General features: G+C 30.4%; 1 protein-coding gene across 1 annotated transcript in view; it reads right to left on the bottom strand.

The window, feature by feature from the left end:
- Positions 1-1,610: 1,610 nt before the first annotated feature.
- The window catches only part of mdfic (MyoD family inhibitor domain containing), a 34,063-nt gene continuing 23,382 nt past the window's right edge, over positions 1,611-12,291 (bottom strand). Inside the window, exon 5 of the mRNA XM_056456042.1 lies at positions 1,611-2,336. Within this exon, the coding sequence (XP_056312017.1) occupies positions 2,086-2,336 (251 nt within the window). The 3' untranslated portion in view covers positions 1,611-2,085. The remainder of the gene's footprint in view (positions 2,337-12,291) is intronic.

Here is a 12,291-nt window from a genome sequence, read left to right on the forward strand (position 1 = left end):
AAGACTTAAATTGGCTATCACTTAAACAGCCCTCTCTGTTTGTAAGAAACAGTTCAAAGTAAAAAAAAGAAATATCCCATTTAACACCCACAAAGGCTTGACCTCTGACAGTGTGACAATGCTTCCACTCAAATTACAGTAATGTGCAGAGTGAGCTCAAGTCATGTGACGTCTACTGCTTTAATTTCAACATCTGCATGTTTTTAAAAAGGATTAAAAAAAAAAAAACAATATTACAAACCTCTGCAAAGAGATGACAACTCAGTCTAAACAGTTAATAGGACAAGCTCTGATATATTAAAGCGTTGGATATAAAGCAATGGATATCTAGTCTTTATGCACTTTTTTTATGGAAGCTTGCTTGTGCCACACAGGAATTGAAAAAGAAAAAGGTCATTGTGACTAAGGAGGTAAAAAATATGATTTTGACTTTCTTGCAGTTTACATCGTATAAAAATGCAAATTATAAACTCGCAGATACTTTTTGAAATGCGATACAAATGTGAAATTCCAATTATAAATGGCAGAAAAGAGAAAGACACATTTGAAACTGGCAGAAGAAGAAAAAAGTGAAAATTTCTGAATTGCAAAAAAGCTGAATTCTAAAGAATTAACTTAAAATAGTGAAAAAAAAGTAAATTGCTAGTAAAAAAAAAAAGTATCTCAGAAACAGGAGATGTAAACTGAGCTATGAAAAATGAATCTGAAAAGAATCTGAGATAAAATTAATAAGAGAGTAAGAGCACAGAAAAAGTGTATATATATATATATATATATATATATATATATATATATATATATATATATATATATATATGATCAAATGTCATGACTACAAATGTTTTATGTTACTTTACCTTATTTAAATAAGTTAACCAGGTTTCAATTTAAATGCTTAAGTTATGCAAAGTTTAACTTAATATTTTTAGTCAATTTGATTGATATACATTGAGATGAGCAGAAAAGTTCATTTAATTCAACAAAAAAAATGAAGGCAGCAAGAATTATTTTCAGTGAGTATGAAGAAAAGAAGAAGAAAAAACATATTAAGTGCCAATTTCAAGATAAAATGCTAAAACAAATGACTCATAATTGCAAAGGGAAAAAGGTAAGATTTTAAAACATACAATATTAAGAATTTAGAAAACTCAGAATTCCTATAAAAAAAAGATTTGCAAAAATAAAGTCTGAATAGAGAGACTCTCTCTCTAAGATATTGTCTGAAATTGCAAGTTTAAAGTTTAAGTTACCTTTACTTATTTATTTTTTTAAATTCCATGACAACATGCTTCCATAACTTTTAGTCTGTTAGTATATGCGACTTATATATTTAATATGACAATGTTTACACTCCCAAACTCCTCAGAAATGCGATACATGTAAAATTCCAATTAAAAAATTGTACAAATGAGAGATATAAATTTGTAACTGGGAGAAGAAAATAAAAAGTAATATCTTTAAACTGCAAAAAAAAAAAGCTGAATTTCAAACAATTAACATGGAATTGAAAAAACAGCATCTCAGAAATGCAAAGGAAATACAGATATAAAATAAATGAGTATAAAAAAGAATAAAAAAAAAAAAACAATAGGAATAAAAAATAAGAACAAAACCAAGGGGAGATATTAAAGAATCATGAGATGTAAACTTTTAACTTAAAGTCTGAATTTCCAGATATAAAATGCAAATTTAAAGATTTCAAGAAAAATGCAAAAAAATTATACTTGGAATTGCAAATATATTGTAAAACACGCATCAAAATTGCTTGAAATAAAATTGGAATTGCAAAAATAAAGTCCTTATTGTGAGACTAACTCATAATTGTGAAGATATTGTCTGAAATTGCGAGATTAAAGTCACAATTACCTTTATATATTTTTAAATTCCATGACAACAGGCTTCCATAACTTTTCGTCTATTAGTATAAGTGAATTGCATCATATATTGTAATCTTTTTGTATGACTTTTACAGTCATCTTGAGCTCAGGAACAGATTTTTCACACACTTCATGTCACTCAATCACTCACACACACTCGCTTTCATTTAACATCTGTCCTGGCCGTCGCATAAATGCATTAGATTGTTTATGTTGGGAAACAGATTCCGCAGCACTCCATGCAGATCTCCAGGCAGTCCGAGGACTCGCAGCACGCATCCATAATGCCACAGTCCATGTCACAGGGACAGTTGCAGTCGTCTCCCAGGTCGTCAGCGCAGCAGCAGCAGCAACAGGCTTCCGACGTGCAGGTGCCGCAAGAGGCCTGAGTCACCACCATATTGCACAGAGTGAGAAATTCACAAAACAGGCAGGCCAGGATGCAGTGGACGCAGCAGTCTGCACTCAGAGTGTCGCAGCGGGCAGAACAAGACAAAATAAAAAACACTGAATGAACAAGACTTGCTTTAATTTTGTGTGAGATCATTTTTGCTGTTTTGTTTGAGGTTATAAAATTAAATAAAATTAAATAAAACAAAAACAATAAAAACTATTTAACTATTTAACTTAAATAAAAAGAAAATTAAATTAAAAAAATGTAAATTAAATAAGTAAAGCTTTAAAAAAAATCAATTGAACAAATAAGATAGACTAAAAAGAAAGAATTGCATTGAAAAAGATTAAATGCACATTAACATTTGCTACTTCATTTTGTTTGAGATCATTTTTGCTATTTTGTTGCTATTTGGTGTTGCAAATAAATTTAAATAAAACAACAAAATAAAATAAAATAAAGATTAAATTGAACAAAAAGGATAGAAAAAAATAGAAAGAATTTAATAAAAAAAGATTACATGAACTAAATTCGAATAGAGACAAGACACTGCAGGTAATTATCATAACAAAAATAAGTGATAGTCATCATCATATTACCCAAGCTGAAACATTCCATAAAGACGTTTTTTTAAAAATGTTGTTTAAATATGGCAATTTTTTGGGGTAAAATTTCTGCTAATTTGCATATATTTCTAGCACAAAAAAACTGAACATTGTATTTAAAAACCAATTATTTTTATAATTTTTTTTTTGTAGTCAGAGGATTTTATAGATCCTTTTTTATAAATATAGAGTCTTTTTTATCACTTCATATTTCAAAAAAGACTGCAACAACAAGAAAAAACATATGTTCACATTTTTGTAGAATAAAATGTTGCAAATAATAAGCCATATTATGCATAAACTGTAAAAAAAAAAAAAAAAACATTTATAATATATGTAGATATCAATAAAAATGTGAAGTTCGGATTATGTAAGCACTACTAAAGTGCACACTGACAGAAAAAAATATTTTTTTAGATTTATAATATATATATATATATATATATATATATATATATGTATATATATATATATATATATATATATATATATATATATATATATATATATATATATATATATATATATATATGTATATATATATATATATATATATATATATATATATATATATATATATACATATACATATACATATACATATATATATATATATATATATATACATATATATATATATATATATATATATATATATATATATATATATATATCACAATTGAAATCAACAGACACTGATAATAGTGCATCAAAAGTAACACCTAAAAGTGTATGTTAGATGTTTTCTTTACACTAAATGTAAAAGAAAAACACTATAAACAAAACAAAAAAAATTACATGTATAAAAAGTGTGTTTTTCCTGCAGTGGCTTGTCTTAAATCATACAAAATTAAAGAAATCTTTATTTTTATATAAAGGTTAAATTGATTTAGAACATAATGACTGACATGTAAAACTGTGTGTGTGTGTGTGTGTGTGTGTGTGTGCGTGTGTGTGTAGGTGTAGGTGTGTGTGTGTGTAGGTGTGCAAGACCACAACTCAGCAGCGGCGAGAGTGAAAGAGGAATCAGAGAAATTCAAAAGGAACGAATTGCACTTTTGGGTTGATTAGTAGCTTTGTGAATAATGGGGTTATTATCATGCAAAAGCACAGGGTTGGTCACGTAAAGCTGATTAACAGCGTCCAACATTTTCACCAGCAAATTGGTGCGTTAATGCTGCAGTTTTTCTCATCTCTGATTAACATTTAACCTTTCTCTCGCAGGGCCGTCACATACTACGCCAAATTACTGTTGTTTAGGATGACGTGGATCCACAGTTTTACAGAAGCTGTCGGGAGATGTTATAAATAAAATAATAAAACATATATGAATTTATTGACTAGACTAACCAAACTGTTAAGTGGCTTGTTTTTGAGAATGTATTCATTATAGATGCTTGTTATCTGTTCATGTGTTGGGATATTAAATAAACATATTGGTCAAGGACAAGGTGTCGCATTTTGGCACAATTTAAACCATTTAATCATCATTCAGCCTAACATATATATTTTACATAAATATAAAGCAATATACTTATGACCTGTACGTAATAAAATACATAAGTGATCATATTGCATTACAGTATTTTAAATGAATAAAATAAATACATAATGTCATTCTGACAAATGGGTAAAGCCTAGTAGTTTGTAGTATAGTGGCAAAGCATAAATGCTGAAAACAACAATGAATTATTTCTTTATTTCACTGTCTTTATTTTTCTTTAATTAACGTTCTTTTCCTTTATTTCTTTTCCTTTATTTCACTTTCTTTTTCACAATCTTTATTTTACTTTATTTCACTTTAATTGAGTTTACTTGTTTTCCTACCTTCATTTCTCAATTTCTTTATTTCACTTCCTTCCTCTTTCTTTTTTATTTCCCTTTCTTTCTCTTTCTTTATTTCCGTTCCTTCCTTATTTCCTTCCTTCCTCTTTATTTAATTTATTTTCCTTTCTTTCTGTCTTCCTTCCTTCCTTCCATTTTCTTTATTTATTTTACTTCCTTCATTTTACTTCCTTCATTCCACTTTCTTTATTTAATTTGCTTCCTTCTTTCCTTCCTCTTTATTATTTCCCTTACTTCCTTCCCTCCATTTTTTTAAATTTATTTTCCTTCCTTCTACTTTCTTCATTTCCCTTCCTTCCTCTTTATTTATTTCCCTTCCTTCCTTCCACTTTCTTTTTTTATTTATTTCCCTTCCTTCCTTCCACTCTTTCTTTATTTATTTCCCTTCCTTCCTTCCTTCCTTCCACTTTCTTTCTTTATTTATTTCCCTTCCTTCCTTCTTTCCTTCCTTCCACTTTCTTTCTTTATTTCTCATTCTTCCTTCCACTTTCTTTCTTTATTTCCCTTCCTTCTTTCCTTCCTTCCACTTTCTTTCTTTATTTCTCATTCTTCCTTCCACTTTCTTTCTTTATTTCCCTTCCTTCCTTCCTTCCTTCCACTTTATTTATTTCCCATTCTTCCTTCCACTTTCTTTCTTTATTTCCCTTCCTTCCTTCCTTCCTTCCTTCCTTCCTTCCTTCCTTCCTTCCTTCCTTCCTTCCTTCCTTCCTTCCTTCCTTCCTTCCTTCCTTCCTTCCTTCCTTCCTTCCTTCCTTCCTTCCTTCCTTCCTTCCTTCCTTCCTTCATTTCCCTTCCTTCCTTCCACTTTCTTTCTTTACTTATTTCCCTTCCTTCCTATATATAGGTACTTGCAAAATATACAAAGTAATGTTCATTATATATATATTTTAAATAATAAAATAAATATGAAGGCTTCAATAAGCTGCATGGTGCACATACTGTGCTCCGGCATAAACAGTACCGTAGAGCATAACAGTGAACCCCTACCAGCCCGGACGAGCGGCTCGGACCTCTAATCAACACTAGAACCCAAAAAGCAGTGCATTGGAGAAATCACAGCGATGTGATGTGTATCGTTATCAGTCTAAACGTGAATTTGCATGGCTTTCATCAGTGTGTGGTGAGCTGTCAGAGAAGAGAGAGAGAGAGAGAGAGAGAGAGAGAGAGAGAGAGAGAGAGAGAGAGAGAGAGAGAGAGAGAGAGAGAGAGAGCGCAAGGATAAGGCCTGAAGACCAGTGGATGTTCATGTTTGTTTGATCAAAGTGATTTTTTTTGTAGGCGGTGGAGCTGACCAGCGGTGGTGCTGTGCAGCCTGGACAGTGTTTGAACATGAAACAAGTTTGCATGCAGGCCCACCAAAGGCTTAAAACTCCAGCTTTTCTGAAAGGTCAAACAGACACACTTTCAGATTCTGCTGTGGAGACTTTTTACGAACTGTTGATTCAACTGCAATATAAATTAACTTGGTGAAATGTAAAAAAAAAAAAGAAAAAAAAAAAAGTTCATTGATTAACAGTTGCTCATATCTTGTGATTCATGGGTGTGATGGGTGAAATTTTGATTTATTTATGCATTGAGACCTAGACTTACTAACATTTTTAGTCAAATTGTTTTATTTTTGTCTGGGTTGGTCATTCAAATTGTGATATAAAAGCTATTTGTTGTTAAACTGAAAAAAGGCCAATAATTAACAGTTGCTCATATCTTGTGATTCATGGGTGTTTTCGATTTATGTATGCAAAGTGTATTATGGGACCTTGACATTTATTAACATTTTTAGTCAAATTGTTTTATTTTTTCTGTCTGGGTTGGTCATGCAAATTATGGTACAAATACTAGGTAAATGTAATTTGTTGTTAAACTGAAATAAAAATGTCCATTATTAACATTTTAGTCAAATTATTTTGTTTTTGTTTAGACTGGTCATGCAAATTATGGTACAAAAACTAGGTAAATGTTATTTGTTGTTAAACTGAAAAAAAGGCCAATAATTAACAGTTGCTCATATCTTGTGATTCATGGGTGTTTTCGATTTGAGTTTTGACCTCGAGTTTTATTCACAATTTTTCAGTCAAATTGTTTTATTTTTGTCTGGGTTGGTCATGCAAATTATGGTACAAAAAGAAAATGTTACTTGTTAATAAACTGATTTATTTCTACATACAGCAATGGATGAAATAAGACACCTATTTCATATCTCTGGATTTACAATTAATAAATGTGATTGAATTAAAAAAAAAAAAAAAACTTTTAAAATTCTGTAAAGTAATGACATTGGCCAAATTTATTTCCAAAACGTTCAGAATTTCAAGTAAAAATGGTCATTTACAGTCATTTTCAGAAAAAAAAAAAGAATAAAATAGGAAATATTAATAAAAAGTTGCCATGTTTTTAGACTTGTTTACATTCATTTTAGGGAACATAATGGCCGTTTAAACTTCAAAACAGTTAATCAAATCCATAATTGGAACAAATTTTTCTAGATTTGTCTTTATTTGGAAGAAATGCTATCAGATGTACAATAAAATAATTATTTACATATCACTGTAACCCAGGCATGGGCAAACTCGATCCTCGTGGGCCGGTGTCCCTGCAGAGTTTTGCTCCAACACTAATCAAACACACCTGAACACCCTAATTAGTGTCTTCAAGATCACTAGAAAGCTACAAGCAGGTGTGTTTGATTAGGGTTGGTGCAAAACTATGCAGGACACCGGCCCTCCAGGATCGAGTTTGCCCATCCCTGCTCTAACCCAAACTTAAATTTGAGAAAATTCTGAGAAAATATAAGTAAATTAAATAAAATTCACATTATTCGTAATAGAATTTATTGCTTAAATCTACTCAAAAATGATAATACAAGTAATTCTAATAATGTTAAATCACATGCTACAGGCAACTACTAATTATTACATATTTATACAGTGTACTAGATAAGATTCAATGATTTGATTTGAGCCATCCTATTAAACAAGTTTGAAAAAAACAAATTACACGTGTCCATACTGATTCTCTTCCCCTGTTTTCCTCTTCTGCTTTTTTTAACTAACAATTTCTTTCTAGAAACGGATTTAAAAGCTACAGTACATAATGAATTCCCTTGGATGTATAATTTATCAGCAGCGATTAGTGTGAATCTTAAGGAATGAGAGTCTGTGTAATGTACACAGGAGACGGCCTGCCTTATCTCTGCTGCAAAACCGACGTCGGTCCAATGAGAGGGTTCATGTTTAATGTCAGCCAGAGCGGAGGATGCCCAGATTTCGTGAGGCCAAAAACAGCCCCAGCGCCTCGGAGGAAATGGTTTGAGACATCTGGAAAACTCCAAAGGCTAACATCAAAAAGAAAGGCAGCGTGACATAAAACAAGCTGGAAGAGTCGCGGACCGGGAACGTTCAAAATGAAGAAAGACTGACTGCTGCATGAGTTGCACACGGCGGCTTTAGAGACCAAAAGAAAAGATGAAATGAAAAAAAAAAGAGCGAGAGATATATAGCGAGCAGTTAATTTGCAGTCAATAAGCAAGTGAGCACTGTAAACTTTGAGAAAGAGAGCAGCAGATACGCTAGGGAAGCTGCGAAGATGGGAAAAACATGGCATTACGATGCACCGCTAATGACCGCGCTAGCTTTCTGCGAACATCCCGCAGACTTAATTGAATTTGTCAGAGGGATTTTCGACGACTGCGTGCTTGCAACACAACACAATCACAAACACGCCATCACCCAAGGTCCTAACCCGCACGCAAAGGAACAAAAGATCTCTCAATTAGTTGATTTTTTTTCTGCTGGGGTTGCTGTTATCGCAGCCAGCGACGGCAGCCAAGAACACAAGGAATCACAATCCCCTGAGCAGAGATCTTGTAAAGCTTTATTCTTCGGCTTCCCAGGCTGTTTAGAGGCTAATTTCACAGGCAAACAGATTATGGTAATCCGTGTAAACATTAAAACACAACAGCTTGCCGTTTTCCAGGGGGAAATTACTACTTGAGAGAGAACATATTGATTCAAAACACACATCTACAAATAACACGTGCCTGAACACAAACTGTAATGAGACAGACTTATTGAACTGTTCACCCCCCACCCCAGCCTCTTCAATTAAGATGTGAAAACTATGATGCTTCTTAAGATACAAATTTCTGGAAGATCCACATGGAGATGATAGCACTGTTACACGCATCTCGCACTAGGCTCCTTCTGTACTTCAGGAATCACCTGAGTGATAAATCCGTATTTAAATTTTCAGTGTGGGCAAACTCACACACTTTCCTGCCTGTTCACACACACACTGGTTACAAAAATAAAATGAAAAAAAGTAAAATAAAATAATACAATTAACAAAAAAATTAAAATAACAAAATAAAATTTAATGAATAAATAAATTAATGCACAGTGTTCATTTAAATAATTTACATTTAATTAAATAAAATTAAATTAAAGCATAAAAGTAAAAAATACAATTAACAAAAAAAATTCAATTAATAACAAAAATAAAATTTAATGAATAAATAAATAAATGCACAGTGTTCATTTAAATTATTTACATTTAATTAAATAAAATAAAATTAAATTATAAAATAAAAAATACAATTAACAAAAAAATAAAATTAATAACAAAAATAAAATTTAATGAATAAATAAATGCACAGTGTTCATTTAAATTATTTACATTTAATTAAATAAAATTAAATTAAATTATAAAATAAAAAATACAATTTACAAAAAAATTAAATTAATAACAAAAATAAAATTTAATGAATAAATAAATAAATGGACAGTGTTCATTTAAATTATTTAAATTAAATTAAATTAAATTAAATTAAATTAAAATAAATTAAACATAAAATAAAAAATAAAATTAACAAAAAAATAAAATACGAAAAATAAAATAAAATTTCATAAATAAATAAATAAATGCATTGTGTTCATTTAAATTCATTTACATTAAATTTGTCCAAAAATAATCTACGGTTGTCTTTACCAAATCCAAATGTAGCTTTGCTTAGCTACAAATAAAGTAATAAATAATGTTCAAAATACATGAATAAATTACAGAATTAAATACTAAACATGACAAATTAAATTAAATAAATCACTAATGATCTATTATACATCATTTTTTTAAATAAATTAATAAACTAAAGAATAAATAAAAAATAAATTAAATACAAAATATAATAAAAAACAGGACAAATCAAATAAAATTACTCAATGATGATGTACTAAATATAAATTATGGTTAATAACTATGAACCAAAGACTATAAATTAACAAACGAATGAAGAAATAAATGAATCAACATGAATTATTTAAAATACACTAGAAAATTAAGAAAGAAACACTAGTTTTACTCAAATACTTTAGAAATTAATTTGTTCAATACATATTAAAAGACGATCTTACAAGAACCAATAATATAGTAAACACCCACTACATAAAAAAATATTAAGATATAAAAGAATATTTAAACCTAAATTATAACAGATAAATGAATTAAAAGTAAATCAACAAACAAATTAATCAAGATATAGCATTTTATAATATAATGTTTATTTAAATTAGTCAAAATAGTCAGATTTTTTTGATGAATAAAAAATAAATAACAAAAATGTTAAAGTTTTTACATTAATAACTAAAATTTAAATGGAAAAGAATAAACAGAAACAAAAAAGTATACAGCTGATAGGTCCCATTTTCCATCGCTAAACTACCATAAGCACAAAGCCGATTAATCAGATTTTATAAATTATGGTAAATAACTATGAACCAAAGACTATAAATAAACAAACAAATTGAAAAAAAAAATAAATAAACATGAAGATATTAAAATACAATAGAAAATTAGGGATGGAAAAAAAAAAAAAACACTAGTTTTACTCAAATACATTTTAGAAAATAAATTGTTTAATAAAAACATATTAAAAGACAGTCGCACAAAATAGCTTATACTAAATAGCAATCATAGAAAAAAATAATTAAAACATAAAAGAATATATTTAAACATGAATTATAACAAATAAATGAATTACAGCAGCAAACAAATTATATATAATGTTTATTTAAATTAGTTCAAATAGTCAGATCACTTGATGACTAAAAAATAAATAACTAAACTTTTAAAGTTATTATAACATTATTAATAAAATTTTACTGCAAAAGAATAAACAAAAAAAATATGTATACAGTTGATAGGTCACATTTTCCATCTCTAAACTACCATAAGCACAAGGCCGAAATCATCAAGCCATTCAATTACATTTCTAAACCCAACTGAGCCAAGCGCAGTCACTAGTGGAATCCCAAGACAGTGACAGTCACCATTCCCAATTTATGCCTTCTAATTCAGCCGAACGCCGTGTCTAACGAAACACAAACTGCTTGACAGAGAATCTGAAGTGCTCAGCAGGTGCAAGACTCTCCCTGATTTAAAAGGGTTATGGTATCAGACAAGCATGATTGAACATCTCGCAGTAAAGAAAGCGCAATGCATGATCCAGGAAAGCAGCGGTGGTACACAGACGAGAGAGAGAGAGAGAGAGAGACGCTCTTAATGAGAGGACACTGTGAGAGAGGGCAGCGATGGCCCCTGCTGAGGTGGGGTTGACACATGGCAGACCCCCCGCTCTCGCCAGTCTTGTTAAAAGGTCACACCTTGGTGACCATTACTAATGCACCAGCAATCTCCTTCATTACTGCCCTCTCCTTAGCATCACACCTGACAAAGTGCAAGCTGCTTTTTTCAGCTCGGCCTTCTGTTTTTCGTTCCCATTTGCGAGACAATACAACACCACGGAAATAAAGAGATCAGTCTGGATGGGCTTTATGAAAGATGAAGGAAAGCAGTGCATTTGGAGGAAAGTCGCAGATTAGTTGGGGTTAAAGCGTGGAAAGGTGGACAGCATGGAAGAACAGAGCAAGGGGTCTCAATTATAAATGTGATGTATGCATTAAAATGGGGGTGGAATAGTGCGTATGGCGCTTCCCACAGAAAAACTTAACCTTAAAATGGGAGAACGTGCACAGCTTTAAGTAAACTGAGCAAATATAGTTAAAGGTCCCGTGAAGCATTTTTTACTAGGGTATCTAGTTCATAGTAATATTGATATCTTGTTTCATATCATTTGATATTGATAATTATTGAATATTTTTTTTAACATTTAGGAATAGTAGGACTTTTTTAACCTCTTTATTTTATTTACCAACATTACTAAGGCAAATTGTTTTAATAGTCAAAAACAAAAATATTTAAACTGTATATCTAATCTCTTTGCAGTAAAATAAACAATGTTTAAAAGACTCTTAAACTTGATAAATAAAATGTTTCAAAGTGTGTGCAATGGTAAAGTGTAAATACTGAATCAAAGCAAACCTCAAGGTAGATCAACATCTGTACGGTGTCAATAATAATGACACAGTAAACCTCAAATTCTGTATACAAAATAAATGATAATCAAATCTGAGCTTTCAAGTAAAAGAACTAACCATCATTATTCAAATCCATACTGCAACATTACAAATTGTGAAGTTGAATAACTATATATTACCCCTATGCTAAAAAATCTTTCAGA

Source organism: Danio aesculapii, chromosome 4 (assembly GCF_903798145.1).
Source record: "Danio aesculapii chromosome 4, fDanAes4.1, whole genome shotgun sequence".
Classification (NCBI taxonomy): Eukaryota; Metazoa; Chordata; class Actinopteri; order Cypriniformes; family Danionidae; genus Danio; species Danio aesculapii.